Source organism: Pogonomyrmex barbatus, unplaced genomic scaffold, assembly GCF_055798465.1.
Source record: "Pogonomyrmex barbatus isolate J1 unplaced genomic scaffold, ASM5579846v1 scaffold6, whole genome shotgun sequence".
Classification (NCBI taxonomy): Eukaryota; Metazoa; Arthropoda; class Insecta; order Hymenoptera; family Formicidae; genus Pogonomyrmex; species Pogonomyrmex barbatus.
The window spans coordinates 4,213,219-4,238,129 of NW_028297160.1; the positions used below are offsets into that span (position 1 = coordinate 4,213,219).

The 24,911-nt window shown below is 27.9% G+C and overlaps 1 protein-coding gene across 8 annotated transcripts in view; it reads right to left on the minus strand.

Annotated features, from left to right (window-relative positions):
- Nmdar2 (glutamate ionotropic receptor NMDA type subunit 2) overlaps positions 1-24,911 on the minus strand; it is a 162,452-nt gene that overhangs the window by 35,920 nt on the left and 101,621 nt on the right. For 4 of the 8 annotated variants that reach the window (XM_011641664.3, XM_011641665.3, XM_011641663.3 and 1 more), the window contains exons 4-7: positions 8,965-9,143; positions 8,251-8,665; positions 6,013-6,196; positions 5,354-5,492 (exon numbers count right to left, since the gene is read on the minus strand). In XM_011641664.3, the coding sequence (XP_011639966.2) occupies positions 5,354-5,492; positions 6,013-6,196; positions 8,251-8,665; positions 8,965-9,143 (917 nt within the window). Of the gene's footprint in view, positions 1-5,353; positions 5,493-6,012; positions 6,197-8,250; positions 8,666-8,964; positions 9,144-15,779; positions 16,828-24,911 lie in introns of all 8 variants that reach the window. The other 4 variants (XM_011641669.2, XM_089082880.1, XM_089082878.1 and 1 more) reach the window with 3 other exon arrangements.

Genomic DNA, 24,911 nt, shown 5'->3' on the forward strand with positions numbered 1-24,911 from the left:
ATTAATTTTAGCGAATAATCTAAGAATTCATCGATATTTAGTTTTGTTCGATATGTTGACTATCATTGACATTCTAATTAACTGCATAGAAATTTGAATATATGAATTAGTCAATTAATATTATATTATTGCTGTGAATATGTTTCATAATATACGTTATACAATCCCGTGTTTATCTATATTATGTAAAATTGAATAAATTTTATCTGCGTTAATTAATTGTGTCCTTTATTTCTCGAAATGTATATATACGTGTTAATAAAAATAATTTTTCTAATTACATATATAATTATTAAATTACATATTAAATAAAATATATATAAAATATATAATAAAATTGGTTATTTAAATAAATTTTAAAATATTATGTTAACATTTTGCAACAATTTAGAATATTAATACAATAGAATAAAAACATTTCCAATACATTATTTTTAACGGAAAGAAAGAAACATAACAATAATCTTTCTGAAATTTTGAACTTTCCTAATCTAGAATTATTTTGAAATTGAAATGTTATCATATATTGGTTGCAATTTGCATAACTGGTGCTTATGAAAAAGCATATATTGATTAGTAAGAACTCATACTTTCTTCTCATTCTTTACTCTTTTTTCACATAATATCAAAAAATATATATGCTATTTAATAAGAAATAAAAATTAAATAGGATGAGAAATAATAGTAGGATAAAATTTCGTCAAACATGGAATGAAAGATGATTTGAAAAAGACAGAGAGAGAGAGAGAGAGAGAGAGAGAGAGAGAGAGAGAGAGGAGAGAGAGATAACATGTCTAAAATGACGAGTGTTTGTCACACCTATGTATAGTTGATCGTCGGAGTCATACATTGCACGTTATTCTATGCATGCATACTAATTAACTCTAGTTCCAGCTTTCTAAGTGATGACCCAATTTCACGCGATTGCACGAATACAAGAGAGTCTGGAGTAAACTGCGTTCCGGAGAGTTTAGCGCGATTCTTGCACCGGGAATTGGGATTTAGCGGATGTACCTAACATGATTAGTCGATCGACGCGTTTCACGCGCGATACCGTTCGCATCGAACCACGAGCAGACTTTGATCCGATAATCCGCTTATTTTGCAAAAGGCCGGCAATTTAGTAGCGAAATGTGCGGGGAAACATGCGCACACCGGAAAATGATACATTATCAGCGTCACTAAAATTTTGTCACAAACACCCGGCGCCTATTATGGTGCGAGGATTGATGTCAGAGAAAGATCTGATTTCCTCCAAGTGCGAATTAATGAATTTATGAACATAAATTGAGCAAATCTATTTATCAAGAAATATTCCTTGTAAAAGTTATTTAAATGGGAAAGATTCATAGAAGAATATCCAAATTAATGTGAGATTTAATTTTCTAGTAATAAAAAATGTTATCACAATCAAAGAAAAGATTTACATCATATTTTTATGTGTTAATAAGCACAAAATATCAACATGTTTTTCTACATAAGATGTATAATTTAACTCAATGTAGTTTCCCAATTCTGTTGTGAACTTAACAATTTAAAAAAGAGAATAAAAATAATTTTTCTTTTATCAATCTGTTATGTATTATTCCATGTATAATTATATAAAAAATTATTATAATATTCTGGAAAGATTGACAATGCATAATTTTCTTTAAGATACTTCAATTTCATAGAATTATGAATTTGATAATGCAGTAAAGATACAAAACATTTCAATGCCTTTGAGATTCTAATGAACTCGTGATATAAAGCAACCTACATTCAATAATATTGTGTATGCTGATGCATATCATACATAAGGGTATTATTAACATCACGAATTCAATATTTCCTGTGAAAAGCGCGCATCTATCTACTTCTCATCAAATAAATTAAATAGAAAAAAAAATCTAAATATTTCATATTTTAATTTTACAATATATTTTTTCCTACATCTATGCATTATAATATGCTATCCTTATTAATTTGTCAGCTTAGTTTTGCGCAGGAAATATCAAATTCATCTGCTCAATATTTCGAGTTAATTATTCTATAATAAATAATAATTATTATTCTAAATAATAATTATTCTATAATAAAACGAGAGGATGTCTCTGTCAAAATGAGATAAACAGAAATATGAAATCTTCATGGTATTCCAAAATCTGCCGGTGATGATTCATGCTGACAATACAAATGAAAGATATAATTAGAAACGAAAGCATTGGCAAAAGTGATATGATATCACGTAATGTACAATGGTCCTTAGACCGGCAATGTGTCAAAATGATCGCCTTTAAAAGAAATGATTAAAATCGTGACTAGCTCGCGATGAATCGCTAGAATTGAGGCGGTCGCGCGTGTTGATGTAACAAAGTTTCGCATCCCGCCACGCCGGTTGCAGGACAGCAAATGAAATTTTAGTGCAGCTTTCATTACGTGACGAGCTAGGTGCTGGATTAGTAGCATTTTAATTATAGTTTCAGTTAGCAAGATAAGTGCAGATAAATGCGTCACAACAAATGAAGGATTTGAACAGAAATTGAATTCTGTTTATTTAAAAGAATGTTTGAATCTGCTTAAACATGCATTATCTTGAATAATTTATATTCGGATCCGATCTATTTCTCAAATTAAAAAGTGTTTCATATCAATGTTCTAAATTAAACTAAAATTATAATTTTTGAATATTCTGGCTTTTTTATCTATTTAATTTTAAAAAAATGTTAACCTTTCTTCCAGAATATTCAAAAGTTATAATTTTAGTTTAATTAAATAAGTTTCTAATACGTTTATCATGTTCAAAAAAAATAAAATTTCTTATACATAAAACACTATTAAATTTTATTGTTATATATTTCATAAATTGTTAATGAAACAATTATTAAGCAATATAAGAAGTTAATCATTCATAAATACAATCACTGTAAAAGCTTTTAGAAACATTTATCTAAAGTGTTATGGTCGCATAGAGGTATCTATGTACATTAAAACTTGACGAATCATTAATCTCTATTGTAAAGTTATCAGATTAAAAGTAGTATTGATTAATGAACAAAATACAAAGTGTCAAAGTTTCTTTTGATAAATATAATATATATCTTAGCTTGATGTTCCCAACCTTGTCATGCAATAAGCATTACAAAATTGAGAATAATTTTGAAAAAGACAAAAAAATCAAAGAATAATTTGTTCATTATTGTTCTAAAAATTAAATATAATTATAATTTTACAAATATTGAGTAAATAATATTTATGTTCGAATAATAAAACTTATATCTTATTTTTTATTCACTTTTGTGTCATATATTTGAATATTTAAATATAATACGACAGTGTTGATAAAAAAAGCTTGGAACCTCCTACAGCTGATACTGACTGCTAGAATATTTAAACAATGTTTTCAAAGTAGAGACTGAGAGAAGAGCTGCCGGCACAGATCTTAATATATTATGAATAGTCTGTGCAAAGTATAAAAGCTTTACGAGCCATTCAACAAAAAAGTCTATGACGAGCTCATCCTCTACAAATGACGAATTTACCGAAGCGGATAGATGATAAATTCTTGCCTGTATCGAGACAACGTGGTTTTCACAACGCAAGCGTTTCAAACTTTAATGAGGTGACGAAAGAATTTCCTGGATAAAACGGTTCGCTGAACAAAGATGGATTCATGTCGCAAGAGGAATGTCAAAAGGCGGAGTTAAACTTCGTCGGCATTTCTGACAAAATTCTTATCAAACTTGCAAAACTCGATACCGCTGTTAAAAGTTACAAACGGAAAATAAAAATCTCTGGCAAATATTCAATGGATACGATTTCGGTAAGTCTGAAAAAGTAAGTAGAAAAGAAAATGCACATAAATTGTATTATATGTTATACTTAGTTTATTATAATAAACAAATTAACAGCAAAATAATTTAAATGAAGATTTTCAAGTAAATTGTTAGTAAAAATGTAACAATGTAAAAATTTTTTTTTTAAATAATATAATTTACAATTTTATGTGCACAATTACATTTTAAATATAAAATTGTAAAAATTTTTCGATATTCAAATTTTATGCAAATTTTATACTATCTATAAATCTACAAAAAAAATTTTTTCCAATAAAAATACAATATCTTCCTCGTCGAAAATTTCTATTGTGCATGTTAGAGGATTCCATTTTATCTGCCACAAAGCAACATGCAGTAGTCTCTCAACTGCTTTGTATGTGACAATTGTGCTGCCGTTTCCATCGACGAAGGAAACGGGCGCCTTCTGAAATATCTTGCAGAGCATTTCATAACGCGATTATGAGCCATCCAAGCCTGACAATTTCTAGAAAGCATCAGCCCGGCAGAACATGTCTTCGTTCACTGGATGGAAGTCCAACCAATGAGACTTAATGGAAGCCTGCACTGTCGCACTAATTTATTATCGCGGATGATCCGGCGCCGCATTATGAAAACGATAAAGGATATGGATATGATGAGGTTATTCCATCGATTAATAAAGTGGCGCTTCGTTTGCGGTTCTTCTCAGCAGATTACAAAAGGAATATCATCGGCGCTGGACGCAAAAGGAAGCTAAACTTTACCGTAATTCCGCGGTTCAACGCCATAAATCTAATGTAACGAAAGAGACGATCACGAAGTTATATATAGCGCGCCCCTTTGAACCTTTTCGGCAGCAAAGGCGATAAATTCTACATTTTTACTCGATAACGCTTGTTCGGCAAACGAAGTTTGAAACGAGTTTGTGCACGACGCTGGAAAAAAAATTTTTCAGCTTATTGCGTGACTTTTACAAGCGCTTTTTTCAACAACTTTGACTGAAACACAAGTATTAGATCTGTAAATTATCCTTGTATTTTATCTTTAAGCGCATTTTAATTCTTGTTTTATCGATCAAATATAATATATGTTTATTATTGCTGATAAACGTTTGTTTAATTTTTCAAATTTATTAAAAAATATTGTACAATAAACAAACAATTAATAATCTTTCAAAATACTCTTTTTCTCTTTTCGCAACAGTTTGCTGAACAAAGAAAAAATTTTTCAGAGCATAATTGTTGGTCGTTTGCATATAATTTGTTTTCTTTCTATGCAACTATATTTTTTTATATTAGAAATTCTCCCCGTTATACAAATTGTATGCAAACATCTTATTGCATTAATAATATTGCGATAAAATTCAGTTTCATTTGGCGAAATGACATCAAGGTTCTGTCTTTTGGTTTAGCGTTTTAGTTTAATTATTTGTTGATCTTTATGTATTTATTTGTGAACGGTCGAAGCAGCATAATATCTCGCGGCATGACTAGCAGTAGCTTCAGATGGTAAAGTTTCGTGGCTGGTAAAGTGCATGCAAGATGATTTCAGCTTACCTCCTCCCAGACGAGTTGCTTGCTAACTCCCGGTCGAAGGTTCATAATTTTCAACTCCGCCGCCTTTAACACACCATCTTGAGTGAACTCTACGTTTGGCTTTCCTTGATCACCTTCAACCGAAACGTTCTTCAAATATCTAAGGAGAGAGAATGAGATATAATGCGTCGAAATATATGAAATATAAATTACGAATATTTTGTAAAAATTATAATTAGAGATACAACAAATTCAATATGTACAATATGTACAATAATATTGTATGCACATAAATTTCATAATTTTTTAATATTGAGATATTAATATATTCATATGTAGTCATTAAAGTATTAAAAATATGAAATATTAAATAAATGATATATGTTAATAAGATTATAAAATATAATAATAAATTAATAAATAATGTATTGCATTATAAATTTGAAACGTTTGATAAACGTTCGTTTTTCGTAATATCATACATAAATTAAATCCTGTATTATTTCTGAATATAATTCTTTTACAATTTATATAATTTTGTTATTGTATAAAATGAAATGATTCTTTAATATGATTACTTGATAAAAATTTCTTTCTTACTATTTTCTGTTATTATTAAATTTTGCGCAAATGCTGCATGAACGAATCTATCCACATTTTAGCAAATTATGTGAAATTACTTGAAAAATAGATCCCCTGTGCTCCAACGTGATTCACCGACGCCTTCGCAGCTCAGTTGAGTGTTCAGACTGCGATTTGCATTTTTCGGATCATTGACAAAATCCTCGACACCGTAAGCGTAGACCTTGATTGCCGTCGTGATTTCGCTTACCAAGCTCTCACTACTAGTATCGAAATGCACACCTGCGAAAAGATAAGCAAGTTCGTTAAAGCGATATTATTATCGGCAAAATTTATAGTAGAGTATTGTATTTGTAAGATAATCAATTTAATTATTTATATTTGTAAGATAATCAATTTAATCATACCAATACGAAAACGAAATTTTTCACTTTTTGTTACTAATACTAATCGAGTGGAAACAAATAAAGAACTGAACGAGCTTGTAAATAATTTATGAGACTTCAGAAACAGATTTTAGTTCTCAATATAGGATTTATTGCTTGGATTCTTTAATAATAACTTGCTTAAGTTTGCGATTTACAGAAATTGGATTCTTGGAGTAACTGGACTTCAGTTTACTTTTTATTTCTAAATAAATCCACGAGAGAAATTTACTTTTTATTTCTAAATAAATCCACGGTTATATTAAAAGCTACTTAAGAAAAATATAATTCTAAGCTTTAAATAATAGGTTTCATGTGACTCAAATAGAATATTAATTAAAAAAATGGATTTTACAGAAACATAACTTAATAAGATGAAAAGATAAAAATAATAAAACTTTTCTTTTATGATAAATTTTGTCGGATTCATAACTCCCTATCAATTTAATTTTGCTTAAGTTTAAGAATATTTGTTTCCCTACTTTTCTATGCACATAGAGAATGTATCGTTTTGTTGCAAAAAACTTTCACGGTTAAAAAAACTTATACTTTACAAGATGTTTCACTCAGCCAGATTTTTATGCGACACACTTGCGTCAACTACATTTCCATAAATATCGAAAGTGTTAGCAAGACGTGAAAGAGAGAGAGAGAGAGAGAGAGAGAAAGAGAGAGAAGTGAAGATAAATCGATGTATAGCAAGATCGAAAAAGGTTTATACAAGAATCGCCGATTTGTTGTTTTGTTCCCTTTATTTTCCCAAAAGTTGACCCGTGAAAATCAAGTCAATAAAATTTTCCCGCATGGTATGAATATGTTTTAAAGTAAAATATTTTCAAAAATTTAGTGACATTTGTATAGAAAATTTTTCAATCCTATGAGACCATTTTTAGAAATTTCGTAGAGCAAACAGCACGTAACCAATTTTTTGATAAAATATATAAGATTTGTACACCTTTTTTTTTGCATTATTTAAAATAAAGGTGAATTTATATGAATGGTTGAATATGTACTCTTGCAACACCGACAGAAAAGAGAGAGAAAGATGGAGAAAATATTAAATATAAGCAACGTTTGCTCTGCGCGATTCATAGCAATCACGTTTAAGAACGCGAGATGTTTGCGTTCTACTGTGAGTTTACCGCGCTAGTTTTAGCTCGCAGAAATTCAGACGCAAGAGATTCAATCCGAGTTATGTTATTCCACGTGGTTCACTGGAAGGAATTCGACGAATTTATTTTTCCCTCTAGGATATTCTCAGGAGATTCTCAAGGAAGGAATCAATTTTCTGTTTTCCGCGATTCTGGTCACGGTGTGAATAACTCTTCCGCCCGAAAGCTATGCATTCTTACCGATAAAAGGTGTATTCTGAATGTTAGCGTGACATAAATGCGCTCAGCATTATAGTGACATTCGCATATCCAAGTAAGATATGTGTGAAATAATATACATATTCCAAATAAGTTCTATGTTAAGAATTAAAAATTATGTTTACTATGTGTATATTAAAAATTATATTTTACTATGTGCACATATATACGATGTAATTAAAAATAATATTATTTTAATTGCATCTTTGACATAATATATATGTAATTTTATTTCTGAAATTTTATTTAATATTTTAGTTAAATTTATTTTGTATAATTAAGACAAGAAAAAAGTACGAATGTTTAATTTCTCATTTCTATAAAAATATCACACAAAATTTTAATCAGAACAATTGCAAATTTAATTAAAATGTAAATTGATTATTTTATATATGTATATGTTATAAATGTAAATCATAATTTATACATATTGTACATTTGGAGTTCTAGGTCCGTACATTTGGAGTTATTTTGAATTCATTTAAATTTACAGATGCAATGGCCGCAAATATATAGATATACAAATAATTTTGCTACTTACCTAACATTCCAACTGGAAACTGACTGGTGGTTTGTAGATTCTCCATAACGCTCTGTGTGACGACCCATACGTAATTCTCGCCAGTAATTTTGTAATCCCTAGCAGCGGTCAAGATATGAGTAGCCTCCTCTCTGGTCGAGTATAACAGCATCACTCGAGACTCGCTATTAACCAGCTCCAACAGATCGTGCGGTTCAGTAACCAGAATGGCGCTCAGTATGGTGAACTTGAATGTGTCCTGCATGTCGGAGATTCTCTCTCTGACCGCCTGTATGAAGTCGTCGTGACCAGCTATTTGCGAGGTGACTACGCTAAACTGATGCCACTTGTACCTCTCCAGGATACTCAGCATCGCCGCGGTCTGATGTTCCAGTGAGGGTGCCAGCTGCAGCTGCAGGCTGCTTTGCGACGCTCGCTACAAACCAACGGAATTTCCGTTATGTTCGCGAATGTTAGCAAAGTATGTTGTATATTTTTGTTCAACTCTAATTTCAATTTTATTACAAAAAGTACGTCCACATCGAGAAAGAAAAAATTAATAGTATAAACTTCATCATAAATTGCAACTGTGCAATCTTATACATTTCAATATAACTTGAGAGATTCTTTGGCGTAATGAAAAATTCATCCGCGAGCAAATATTATTTGCGCGCTTAGCAGAAACATTAATTCGTAAATTCTTTCAACCTTCTTATTTTAGTTGTATCGACTTACTCTTTCCAGACCAGAGTTATCGGCATTCCATGCGATCACAGGGATTCCTAAATAACCGGCCAATTGAAGAAAGTATTGAGCGCTGGCTGTACTCCGTCCGTATTGCTCATAGTTCATGAGATATAAAATGGCCGACACGTTCACCGAAAGGAACTCCTTGCAAAGTGAGTCTAAGATAGCTGAAACACAAATCATTTTGTAATAAGTAATAATTCCGGTAACAAAGAGTAAATCTCTCTTTTTTGTTTTTGTTTAACAAAAATTTCCAAACAATTTTACTTTTAACAAGATATATATTAATAATTCTTAATTATCTGAAAGTTTGAAACTACATATATTCATTAATGAAAACACATAATTGTTAATATATATCTTTTGTCTTATTTTATTTAATTTGTCTCTACAACTTAATTTTTACGCATTAGATTATTCTAATTCAATCTAATTGAATCAGTATTAGAAAACAATTGATATAACTTTTTGTAAATTATGGTAATCCAGTTAAATGGGTCTATCTCATCAGGGCCATTGAACGCATCTCTGTGCTGAATATTTTATCATTTAGCCGTGGAAATAAAACAGTACGCGTAATTTCAACTTTTGTTATCCCAGTCGCATTGCATTAGTCTTCTCTACTAAATTTATTTCTGTGCCTTTATCACACGCACACTCATTTTTCGAAAAGCGAGAAGCAAAACGATGTAATGGCGACCACGAATATAGTTCAATGTACCTCATGCAGCGATACGCTTGACCGACTGACCTCGTTTTCCTTTTATTCTATTGTTTCGAAATGTGAAGTAACTGAAAGTTTCAGTTTAACGCATTTTTGCGTCATGTAGTATTCTTCTTGTTTTGTTTATTTAATTCAATTTAAGAAAAAGCATAGAAGTCATAACATAGAATTGAAATTAGTAGTAGAAGAGTAGAGTGAACTCGAATTTAAATAGACAATTTAGCATTTGAGATTGTATTCTTATGAAATTCCTGTTTCTACAAAAATTCTCTGACTATTTTCTCAATTTGAAATGTGAAAATACTTTAACTTTTCAGTTCAAACATAATAAATTGTATTTATCATGAAATCTCTCAATGAAATTATAATTGTTGACAATTGAAATTGTAATTCAAATCTTCGTATATGTAATTTATTTTAACATATATAAAATTACATTAAATATTTATAAAATATTAAGATTCTATTTTTATTCACAAAATATCGAAATTAAACGTAAAAGTACAGATTTATAATCTTATTTCACTTATCAAATAAAATATTTTAATTGTTTATAAAATCTATTAGTTGTACTGGTTTAAATAGAAGTAAATTAAAATTTTCTAATTTGTTTGTTAAAATGATTTTATCATTATGTATGTGTAACTTAAATTTCATAATTTTCACATTTTACAATTATATTTAATGCATGATGGTAAATATTCTCTGATTTAAAACACAGAAAACACTCTTTGTGATATAACATTGTTTCATGAAATATGAGCGCTTCACTGCTTTATCAAGTACTAATACAAAAGATCAATCAAAAGAGTCGATTTGTGCAATGCATGATTGGCCTCTTCAATAATTATCTTTAATTTTGAAATAATCTATATAGAAGAATGCTATGTGATTCAAACATAATTAATTTTCAAATACAAATTTACATATACATATAATATAAATTGATAAATTTTTTTATTAATTTTTACATTATTGAACTTAGTAACAATTAAATTATTTTTTATCCTAATCTTATTAAAAAATATTTAATTATGTTAATTGTGATAATAATCGTAAACATTTTAGTAATAAAATCTAGATTTTTTTTATATCTGTTAATAAATGTATTTTTCGTACTACTAATTTTTATTTATGATTTATGTTTTAAATAAATATTCTACATCTGCTTGTGCATATTAAATTTTTCTTTCTTTATTTAATTTGTAATTTTATAGTTTATATAAATTTTCTACATGTTTTAAAAACAAACTAAATATAAAATATAATTTATATGTTAATATAATATATTTAAATACTTTTATCTTTAATTTTATACATCGTTGCACGTGATTGATGTAATTGTCAAATTATATGTATAAATAACTTATCAAAATATACAACTGTTATAATTATGTCATTAATATAATTAATTTACTACATAATATATTGTATCCATCTTTCATCTCTTTCGGAATTTTCTCGAAAAATTTAATTAAAGTTACCAATTAAGAATCAATGCAGTAATTGAGAACAATTGAAATATGCGAACAGTAATCTACTCATTGCCTTTAATATCAACACCGTGAAAAGACATAGTTAATTAATTTGATTATAATGTGATTATATTAGCGTTACTGAGTAACATTATTTTAATGCAACGCCAGCAGTATATTCACATGTATTGTTATCAACAAGGCCATAATCACAGTTACCATAATAAAGCAATATTTGTGTAGCTTTCTGTACTTCCTACAACTTAAATAAAATTATAAATAAAAATAAAAATATTTGTGATATTTATCTTATTTAAATAAATAAATTATCTTACGAAGAATTATATTACACTTATAAAAAAAACATTACACATTACATTTATTAAGAAAAACAATGTTAAAAAAATATTCTAAACAATGTTTAAAAAATATTCTAACAGTCTTATTCTAGAAGCCTTATTTTCATAATAAAAATATTAAATTAACAAGATCCAGTTTCCCTTCTCTCTACAACCGTATGTTACGCTAATTAATGAAAATACATCCCAAATTAATGAAAATACATAGTAGTAGAAATGTAATAGTTAAGTCTATCTCAAGCAAAAGCAAGTCGAATCCTTTAATCAAAAAGTATCTTGATTTAAAAATATACTTATAATCAAATTCCTCGTCGATAATGTATTCATAATTTGTTTAAACAGAAGCATATGCATTTTGTTAGAATAAATCTTAATACAGCAAAAGCAACAGTCAAAACATGCTTCTTAGTATTAGAATCACACAAAAATGTTATTACAAATTTAATGATCAATTTCAATTTCTGATCAATAACGTATTATTTATTAAATCACAATAAAACTGCATTGTCCTTATTAAAAAATCCTATTCATGTATCTAGTTTGATAAATGTATATATAGTGAAAGATATTTTGCATTATTGCATTTATTTCAAAATCTATGAATTATATCCGAAAACGATAAATGTCCAAAGTGGACGACAAATTCGACAAATCGGAGCCGCTTGTTTTAAACTCTCGTCAAGTGTTATTAACGAACAGATTATTTATGGCTGATTGGTGTTTGGTTTAAATCGATGAATGGGTTATTTACGACTTTGCGTGTTTCGCGAAAATTAATAATTCCTAATGAAATGCTGGATTCTCGCTTGTAACAGCAAATGGCTTTAATTTAAAATTGGATGCGTGGAATTAGCAAACGTGGCCATTGCTCGTCCCATCTGACAAGTGCCAAATTAATATCCGGCTTTATTTAACTTTATAACAATTGCAAACTTATTTTTTCATTCTATTAAATTATATATCTATTTCTATATAATATATTAACACATATTTCATTATCAGAATATTCCTCGCGATTTAACGTAATCTATTAATCGTATCGATACCGACGTAAATCCGGTTAACGTAATTGAACGCGTAATTTATCAAGATTAATTACTTCTAACATTTGTGATGTTATACTGATCATGAAATTTGCAACTTAACACAATTCTACCAATTCTATCCTAAGTCATTAATATTAACACATCTAGATTCCTAAACCAGAAATCGGTCGCGTTTATTTCGACCAACAATTACTGATGCCAATAACGACAATCCTGACAAATCGAGGATTCGATGTTATTGGCCACAAAGATATTTCGTCCCTAATTACAATATCGGTAATGATTATGTTACCATAATCGGAGATACTGGCTTGGGAATGTTACCTTGGCCGTTGCGGCTCAACGTTCGTATATCGATAGTCAGCTTAACCGCTAAAATTAATTAATCAGCCAATTATGAGCGTGAAACAGGTTTCTATAGTTTCACAGTCAATGTTTATGAAAATTATATTATTTAGAATAAATATAAGTGTAAGTGAATATAATAAGAAAAATTATTTTCTTCTTTAAAAATGAATCTGACTGTGTCTGACCATATATAGCATTATTCTACTGATGAGATATATTTTACGTCTGTTTGACTTTTATGAATTCAATTAGCTGTTTAATTCTACGCAACATGAGCGATATCATAATAGAAGGAAATGTAAATTCTTTTTAATTTACTAATGGAAACTTTATGTCTAAAATAATCGCGAAAAAACTGAACATGATTGTGAGGATGCCAAGAAATAAGAGAGTTTCATCAATTGGCACTGTCAATCTCATGTCATTTTAAGATGTCCAGTAAAATTTAATTAAATAATGTTGGCTTATTTCTATCAAAGCATATATATTTAAAAATATCAGGAATATTGTAACGGCATGAAAATTTTAATATATTTTAATTTATTTATATAATATTTTTCAATTAATGTTTTTGAATTAAAATAAAAAAAAACAACTTCTTTTATCTAACACAGTTATACTTATTTATAATATTATTTATTTTACGGTTTGTTCTTAAACTTAACGATATTTATATTATATTAACGAATTTATAAATACATCTTTTTATTCTGATTATATCGTAATAGTAGTATTAAAAAATTGAATAAAGTGCACGGAATAAGTATTTCTTTAGAAATAATAGTTATGATATGCGCTAAGCCTGTTAGCTATGTAATTAGGTTAATAGAAATATTGTTTCATATAACGTGAATGCTTTATGAAAGGATCTGCATATATTATTATTTAATTATTTCTTCATGTTTAAACAAGCACTTTTTTTCCTTTAGTAAATTTAGTACACGGTCATTTTACTTTTATTAGTCATAAATTTCAAAGTTTTCCTTAATTGAAACGTCCGAGATTTGGCGTTACGTCAGCGAAATATAAGTATTCAAACGATAAAAGTGTGACGTGGTTTACAAACTTCCTTGTGAAGTATAAATTGACGAGATAAGTTTAATTGAATGCATACTGGACGTCCTGACTAAACGTCTCACAATTAGTCTAAAAGCTCGCGCAGAATATAGTAGTGTTTTCGTAAACACGAAACTAATGAAAGTTAATGCTTAGCAATAGACTTACTCGATAGCCGCTTAATCAATAGCTTGTTCTTTATTATTTAAATATTTAAACTTATTATTTAAATATTTAAAATATTTCTAAAACTAATCATAATCAAATTTAGAATTATTTAATTGTTTATATACTGCTAACATTTTCAATTAAATAGAATAAATTTCATTTAGTTCACTTAAATATATTCACGAATATAAATAATATATAATATTATAAATTCATATTATTATGATATTGCTTCTTTCATTATGCAATATTATTTCGAGGTATTAAAAATAAACCATGACAAGGTAAAATCTGATCGCGTGCATAAATATATTCCTCATAATGGTCGTGATCTCAAAGAATGCTAAGGAAATTGCAATCCATAACTATTCAAACGTTAATAACGTGATCATCTCTGTATCATACTGCTTTTCTCCCTACATATCATCTCGAAGAAGGTGGTTTAAAACTCAAAGCATCGTCGTTGCCTTAAAGTGGTACGCGGTTTTGCAAACGTTGAGATTGGAATAATCAGAGCGCTTCCGAAATATTAAATGGAAGAGGAAATTTCCAACGTGAGAATCATATACCGGGTGATAGCAAACGCGTAAACACACCAACATCGATGTCTTGCCGTTATAAACGTGTAAGTTAAGCCTGAAATATTAGCTCGCCGGGACATCTTTTGAATGCGGAGAAACGCATCGCGCCAATGTTAATTCCGACAGATCGTATATCACTCTTATGGCCGAACAGCGCGCGGAGAAATATTTCCCATGGAAAAATCTTCTCGACCAATGTCGTCGGACGGGAAATTACGAGGGGTCTGCGCGTAGTTGTATTTGCTTGATGATGTTCACACGACCCGAGCAGACTTTAAACACTAGAGTAAAAAGAAAAAATATAACGGCGCGTGAACAACCATTGAAAGTAATCTTATTTTACGGATTGTTTATGATTAATAAAATCTTGTAAAGCTATTATATTGATAAAAGTCTATAAAAAATATATGACTATAATATAATGATAGTATCCTATTGTCTTTAACTTTATCGTACTGTGTCACATTTTCAGTGTTGATGAGAAAATAAGTCGGTAAGAACCTGAGCTTAACATCGCTACATTAATGTCTACTATATTATTTTGTTAGCCGGCTATATTACCAGTACCCGTTATATATTCACAGAGCAAACACAGTTTCTCCTCGATTTCACATGTAGCTTATTTACCTGTTGAAGTCGCATCAGACTCTGCCAAATCTGTATCACCAGTATTTAATCAAATTTGTGTCAATCTAATCATATCTTTGAAATTCGATAAAGAAAATGTAATATGTTGGAAAAAATAAATTCTATTAGCCGCTTAAAATTATATATTATATATATTATTTTAAATTTGTATAAATCATTTTTCTCATTTATTATATAAGTAACAAAAAAATAAACTGTTAATTTCATTAATATTAATTATTTGATCAACAACATTTCTATTAAATATTTCTGCCTCAGAAACAAACTTGTAAACTTAAATATTATAAAATGTTGATATCAATCCCTATCTCATAGTAAAATAAAATATAATAAATACAAAATAAATAATAAAATGAACGCATTCGTTTTGAGAATTAATCAGTCACGAAAATATTTACCTGTCGGACTTGGCGTCAGCTTCATCATGGTGTTATAGACCTGTCCTGGAGTAAACTCATATTTGTCCAGAAAAGAGAACCTGGACTGTCCTTTAGTTTTGCTATGACCTTTGTGCAGATTGACAACGGCTTTGTTGATAGCTTTTGTGTATTCTCGCGCGCCGAAGTTTGTGTGCGGCACTATCAAGCCAACACTAAGCTTAGGTAACGAAGTATTACTACTGCCCCTCATCAATTTTGGATGATCAGTCTGGCCGATCGATGATTTTAAGCCGTCCTTGGACGAGGCGACGAGTGCGCCTATCATCAATAGAAAATACAAGCCGCGCATTTTTTCTCTTCAGTCTCTTAAGAACTTGATTCTTTTTATTTCTTACTTTGGAAGATTAGTCTTAATTAACAGAGGAATATTCACTGTCTCATTTTTGAGTAAATCAGGTACACGATCACAAATACAGAATACAAGTTTACTGTCTATATTGTTTATAAATAATCTGACATATGTTCCGTTTTATTTTTTTAATAATTTCCGTCATTATGACGTATTTTTTCCGTACTCTCGTCATTGCCATTGTTGATGATTTAAACATTACACTTAAAAGTTGTAACACACTCCGCTTCGCGCACAATTTTGTTTGTTGGACTTTTTTATAAATTTAACACTGTTTAATAACGTTGTAATCATTTGCGATTATAAATATTGTTATTTTATTTAAAGTTTAATTACTGTGCATACATTACGAAAAACACATATCACATTTCATCACAAGAAGATAAGACACTTTAATGACAATTTTTATTACTAATGCTCATATATATTATTCTTTAACATCAAAAACTGTAAATATATCTCTTATATGTTATAAACACGTTAATATTGTATTCCATAAAAGGAAGACGAAATTTGATTCACTAGACAGAGAGAAAGAGAGTACGAAACAATTATTAGTTTTTATAGACACGAAGACTGAGAAATTTGTGAAGCATGGAAGAAATGTTCATAAAGAGTCGCCGATAAATATCCTAAATATTCCTAAATAGGAAGATACTGAAAAATAAAATAAGATGTTGCTTCGACGCCAGGCAAATAGTTTCATAATCGCAAATCAAGTCTCGAATATATTACAATTAAATTACTTATATCCTTTCAACTTCTTTATACTTTTAAAATATTTAAAGTGTTTAAATTTTTACATCCAAGGTCTATAGAGTTTTGTGTACTCAAGTACTTAAACGCTTCAGTAATTGGATCCACAAATCCTTTAATCTTTAGGTATAGAAATTTAATTCCATTATTTAATTCTCTTTCTCCATTTTTATTCTCAAGATTTTTACTCAAGTTTCATTTTAATCTGCAAAATACGTCTAATAATATAGATGCAACAAATAAATACGTAAATATTTTGAATTGATACAACGGTGTTGTTAATAAAAGAAGTTTCTTTTTACAACGTATTAAACAAATATTAATTATATATTAATATTTATAATTATATATTAAATGTATTGAGTATCCGCATAAGCGTTGCCAAAAGCAAAATTGGAAATCAAATGCGATCGCACTTCTATTGTGTCTGCCGATAATTCGACAATATTCTCGATAATTCCCATTCAGCTCTCGTGTAATTAGTATTTCTTTGCCAAGCAACAGCAAGATTGGCCGGAAGCAATTATGACGCTTTCAATTAATCGGCTCGATAATTTCGCGAGGATCTAGAGCGTCAGGACCACGGCTGAGCCAATTATTGAGATTTTCATCCGTTAGAGAATTACCTTCACGTGTAATACTACATTAATTGCTAATTATAGCAACATATCATATACTTGCATTTAGTTTTATGCATATTGTTTATATAAATTTCAGTTTAAGAAGAAATTGAATATTTCATTATAATAGCTAATATGATATCTATTTTTCTTAATCATACATTATTTTTAAATACTTCTACATTTTCATGTTTTCTAGTAAGCTTGAAAAAATGTAAATGTTTACATATTTCATTTAAAGTGTAATAATATATAAAAGTATGATAAACAAAAACATATCTACATATACAAGCTTTATTGATTTAATGTTTTTCAAGGAATCAAAATTTCTCTATCACATTGAATACTCGTTTATAAATTCGCCAACAATATGACGTGCGATAGAATAGAAACATATGCAAGAAAAAAAGCGTTGTAAATCCAAACAACAATGGTCAGTGAAGAATGTGGATTCGTATCATATCACGAGCTTGTTTTCTCTCTCTCTGGTACATCTATTATCTGTCGTAGGACACAGTATAGCAGTCAACGAAAATATTATTCGATTGATGGTGCATTTATTCTCGTATTCTCACATCTATCCAACCAATGTAGAATAATGTTCTTTTTATTGTTTTTCGCTGGCTATTGCGAGAATTAAAAGAACACGAAAATATAAAAGAAAAAGGAAAAAATCAAGTTGATCGAATTTATGAAAATTGAAGTTATTTACAAAGCATAAAAACGATAAACGAGAAATTTGTATTACAGCATATCTGCTATCGTTTTATAATGATGTCGTGAACAAAATAACAAATCAAATTTAATAAATCCATTGTTATCTCACGACCGTTAATATTTTTCTGTATAAAATGCGCGAATGTCTTTTTACAATTTTGCTTTTGCAACGCATAATTGTCTGTTCGAAATGCAATCGATTTGATTTTGCACAGTTTTTTTATTCTCAACGAATTTCACTTTTATATTCATATTTTTAAAGTTTTTAAATTTAAAACATTATAAAATTCATTTCTATTTTAGCCAAGCGTGATTTATTTAAATTTTTTGAATAAAGTAATTTCAAGAAAACATATGCTTTATATTTGGATCTTCTGCAATATTCAGATAAAATAAAAATTTAATTCAAAAGTTTTTAATTCTACAGATTTATATTGTATGTTTGTAGTTTACAGTTTTTTCTTAATTCTGTATTTTTATACATAGACGTAAATTAATCTTTTACGTAATTTAATCTTTTTCTCACTAAACGTGCTATTAAATTATTCTCAAAGTTAAAATAAATAATAAAATTATAGAAAATAAATAAATTTTATACTTATATATGTTATACTTATATCTATTTATATTTTATATAATTATTTTAATATTTAATAGAACATATATTATGTGTTACAAATAATATAATTTAACATTTGAATAATTCAATAAGAAGAGAAGAGACAGTAAAAATATTTAATTTAAAAGAATAATTATTATATAAATATTATATATGTGTGATACATAATTACATTAAATTTAAAACTGAATATAGCTTTTCATCATATCAGATTAGGTCTTACAAGACTGAAGTTTAAAATAGAAGAATCACATTAAAAGCGAATATATTTAATCCCAATCTCATGGATGCTTAAATGTAATCTACAGCGAGAAGCAAAGCTAATTTTCTAAAGACAGCAATGAAATCATGTGATAAACAAGCTTGAGCTCGTTTCGCAACAGGAAATTGTTGTTAACGGGAAACGATACCCGCAGGATTTTGTGGTTTCCAAACGTGTTTCTCAGTAAACTCAAAGTTATGCCATCACTCGCGGAATTACCGATGGAAACCAATGCCGAAGTTTAGGAAGATAGCCGTGTCGGCTTCGGTTAAACCCTAGATTTCGGAAAGTACTTTTGAAGGATCGTAGTCGAAACGTTATACGGAATTCCGCAACCGATGACCACCTTCAGTGAAGTTTGAATCTCGAATAATATTGCAAGAATTTATCGTGAAATGTGTCGAGTTCTATAACAGTGTTCTATGTATTTCACTACATTCATGGCATTCAAGAAATCGCTGCAGAGTTACAAAAGACGACGCATTTAATAAGCATTAAGAGTTAAACAAAAAAAATTTTAATTAAAACCATAAGAAATATCATATAAAAGTAGATAATAAATGTTGTAATAATAAATGTTAAATTATGCGAATTTTCTATAAATGATATAATAATTAATTTAATTTTATTATGTGTGAAAATTTATACATTGAAATTTACACATTAAACTTAAAATATAAAGAAAAGATAACATAAAAACCATTTTAGAAAATTTTCTACCTATAACCAGCAATCATAATTATAGAAGTAACTTTCTTAATTTCTAATTATTTAAAGAAATTTATAAAAATAGGAAAAGACTTGTATTTCATATCATATCATAGAGTAATGTCTATAAACTTGGTTGCTAGAGAGTGTCACATATAATAAATGGATTAAATAACAACTTAACAAAGATTCATAAACATATGTCTGATATTAAAAAAAAAAAAAGGAACTTTTTCTGTTGCCTCTAATTATTGTATCATAATCGATTATGAGTTTAATTAGAGAAGATATCAAAATTTTAGATAACGAATCATTTTATAACAAAAGATTAATCTCTGAAATAATATATATATAAACAACAACGTGGTTTCAATAAATAATGTGACATAGAATTGTTTTCTGAGACATATCTTTCTTCCTTATCTTATTATTTATTTCTTAATAATTTATAGTTCTCTATCTTCTGTTACTTTTATTCACACCTTCCCTCTTACTTCCTTTCTTAATTTACCATGGTTAATTATTTCATTTGACAAACAATTGTCTAATAACAAAAATTGATAATTATAATTGTTGTAATAAATTCTGTCATTTTTCTTATATACTTCTATAGAATATTTCTTTAACTACCAAAAAACTTTCTTATAACTTGAATTATTCATTGCAATTTATCTCTTTATAAAGAATTGGATTAATTTCAATACAACATTTTTAATCCATAGTTAGTTTTCATAACATATACTTTAAGATTAATGACAGATACTTTTTTATATTTTTAATAAGCTGTTTTATACAATTTTCTTCTTGATCACAATAATTTTATTAAAGAGGTGATAACTTAAGAACTTTACAAGATTGTAAGATAATTTTTGCCTACATTGAAGATGTCTAAATTTGCCCAAAACATTTGTCTTTTATATTTTTTTATTTCATTGGACAATACATATTTTAACACTAACATCTTTGCGATAAGTCCTTTTTAGCTTTCGGATTATGTAAAGAATATATTTTTAAATAAAAAAATCTTCTATATCTTCCAATTTATCTAATATACATATGTGGCTTTAAACTTATATATATTTCGTGAAGAGATATACACAATTTCTGACAGAGTCAAGATATCTCGATGATGCCAAGGTTGCTATGTGTATCAGATTAGAGCTATTTATGTCAATAGGAAATCGGTGATAACAGGATTTACGGAAATATCCGGATATCGTTATCTGACAAGATCTCGGCAACGTCAACCTGCTCCAACCATTTCGCATTTCGACGTACTGTCAGAATTATTGATAGAAATGGAACTTTAAACGGACGGAAATAGGGGGAGACCGATTCATATTAATAACACTCGCAGATACGCGTGACAACATTCCTCTCTCATATTGTGAATATTCAATGACACGATAGTTTTTAAATACTTTTATTTTTACTTTTTATTTAATGCACTTTATCAAATGAGATAAATGTAAGACTAGCCATATATCTTATGCAGTCTTTAAGTCTAAAATGTACATTATAAGCATAAAAAAAAGTCTCTCTTTCTCTCCTTTAATACAAATTGTGCCATAACTATTCTAACACTAATATTTAAAAATAAATGTTTAATTTGAGATTCAAATCTTTAATTTTGTGCCATTTACAATTTTTATTCGTTAAAAACGAATATTCAGCTAGGAAGAGTAGATAACAAAAATAAGTTCCAATCCCTCTTTTTTGGATCCACGCCGAGAAAAATAGAGAAAAACAAGAAATCGAACCGCGAGATTGCAGGGAATTGAAATGGCAGATATGGTTCACGGGGCATTACTGAGGAAGCTTAAAGTTAGATAGAGCAGACAAAAATTGCAATAACATTCTATTACTATTACATATTAAAATGAAACTTTAAGAAAACTCTTTTTATTTTTTACTTCATTTATTTACAATTAAATCTCAATTAATCAATTAATTCACAATTAAATCTCGCATTTTTTATAAATTGAATAAAAAATCTTTTATTAATTTAAAATTTTTTAAAAATAATATTAAAAAGCTTATAGAAAACTTAACAAATAGATAAATAAATAAAATTGATTAATTAAAATATATTCTAATTAAACTTTAACATATTTCAAACAAAATTATTCAGCTTAAATTATTATAATACTTAATTAATTTAAAAAAATAATCATTTGTTATAAAATAAATTATATATTTATATTACTTTTTTATTGCATTAAACTTTAATTATAATCATTAATTACAATGCTCATCTTTTTAAGAACTTTTTCTATTCAAATTATAAATTATCAATAAATTATAAATTATCAAAACAATTATATAAAAAATCGATAACTTATTACATTTTATAATGATTAAATGTCAATTATGTAAGTTTAATAATAATTCACTCAAATTTTCAATATCGTCGAAGTTATTAATTATTCTTGTCACGCTTTAGAAATGTTAACATAAATTTCAATTTTGTCTTTCACGCATGAATTTTTCTCTAAGAAATACAACAGACAATTTTTTGTTAATTATTTTTAAATTATTCCATGCTTTATACGTTTATTATTTATTTATAGCTATAAACTTAAATTGTAAGTTTAATATTTATCATTGTCAAATAGAAATCAAAACAATATCTAAGAATATCTAGAAATCTACTAAATATCTCTATTATATCAAATTGTCAAATAGAAGTCAAAACAATATCTAATTAAAAAATGCTATATTAAGTTTAAAAAAATATTCTATCATATTTATATTAATATCAATTTATATTCATTTATAAATATTATATATTTCATTTTTTCATTTCTTTTTCAACAAAAGTTTTAATACATTATTGATCTTTGTATATAGAATATTTTTATTCATTAGATTTATTAACAATTATTTAGAAAAAATATAAAACAAAAATTAATCTGTTTTAATATAAGTGTCATATTTTTATGTCTTAAATAATATATACATTTTACTTTTCTTATCTTCTAATATATTTCACTTTTTTTAAAACAATCTATAAAATTTCTTACTCGCGTGAAGTTCTTGCACTCTTAGCGATTTTTCAAATATCCAGTCAAAAACTTTTAAGCCCATCATTCACGTTATTTCTTTAAGCGCGATCTTTCACCTCAATTTTACCTGTTCACCTCATTTCTCTTCTTTTGTCCGACTTGGAAAGTTAGGATTGAATTTAATACGAATGAAGAACATGTAAAAATCCGACAAAGCGCGCTAATTAAATTTCTATTTTTTGATTTAAAACCGCTGCTATGCATCGCAGCTTATTTTTCATATGTAATTTTTAAGAACTATCAATGTTTCAATTCTTCGACTTTTTCATCAATGCGTTTTACTACGAGCAACGCGTTTTTAAGTTTCAATCGTAAAAATTAGTTCATGCTCGATCATAATGAAGCGTGATTAATTAAGCGAGAATCCTGGCCTGAAAGCTACGTAGAGAACTTTTCTAATGCTGTGCATACCAATAAGTGCTTAATATAACATTGTTGAAAGTAAAGCTCTACAAAAACTAATTAATGACATAAAGAAAAAAAATTTAATTCAATAATACAATTATATTTTTTTCTGATTGAACGAACATTGCTCGATTTAAATGTATATCATTTTTCGCGCCATGTAAAATTAATATAAATTATCTTGAGTAAAATTTTTAACAAATAAAATTTCTATATTTATTGATTAAATTTTCTATATATTGTGTATTGTTGTATTGTGTAAATGTATTGTGTAAAATTTCTATACATTTTATATATATATATATATATATATATATATATATCAAATAGAATTGTGTATAGAGTATATTAGAAGCATAATTTTGAAACCGCATTTCTTAAATAATAATGATAATATAAGTTTTGTGTCGCTTTGCCAAAATAGAAACCAGTTTTGAAGCGAGATGGCTTATCCTATTTACGCGACTCAAGCGGAAAAACAAATGAAAAATCAATTCTCTTAACGCGTAGGTGGAGTCTGACGTAGAGTTGATTTTATCAGCTGTTTGGATTGCTGATACGAATGCTTTGTGTCAATTTTTTTCTCCTTTTTCTTGTTCATTTTTCTCTACACGACCGGCTGCTCTCTCGTCGCAATCAAATACGTGAAATTAAATTCGATACAAATTGGGAGTGCAATACGATACAGTCGATGAGATGGTGAAACCCTTGTCATTAACAGCCGAGTTGTATTCGCAATCTATTTCGACGTCGCTACAGATCAGGTTTCACTGCTAATGAGATTAATAATAGATTAATTTCGCAAGTTCCATCTATAAGAATTCACTTTAAGTTCCATCATGTCTTATATGTATTTATTTCTCATTCCAAAGAGAAAGCAATTTTATTATTTATTAACGGCAATCTTCCAATTGTAATTATTTTCCTTTTTAATGAAAAGTAGTAATGAATAAACAAATATTTATATAATCATTAAATATATGTACATACATAACTATTAAAAATATTTTTTTATATTTCCAAATATTTTGTATATTATAATTTACGAAGTAAATTTCTGCAACAAAGATTTGAAAAAAATTTCCGTTTCTGTTCTTGACAGTAGCATAACATTACACGCTATGATTATCAATAATCACAACACGCTTGGAAACTATTACGAGCGCGAAATTGAGGCGGAATTATCATTGAAATTATCATGGTTTGACTATCTGCTTATTCACGTGTTTCATGCGCGAAATTCAGCGCATAATATTCGCAAACCGGAACCACTGCATTTAAACGTTCCCATAATTATTTGATAAATAAGACAAGCATCATTCACATATGTCGTGCCTTACCCTCTGTGCGTCACTCTCCGTACATACAATGTCATGTTAATTAATAATTTTATTTCAAAGTAAATATTTTATTTCAAAATTTATTGAGAGAGGAAAAAATATATATATCTAAAAAGTCACGGAGAAAAATACAATTATTTCTATTAATTTACATCATTTTATAAAGCATTTCAGCATTTTTTACACTACTTCTATTTAATTATATTTTGAATATATTTCAATATGTATTAAAACTTTTGTATATATCTT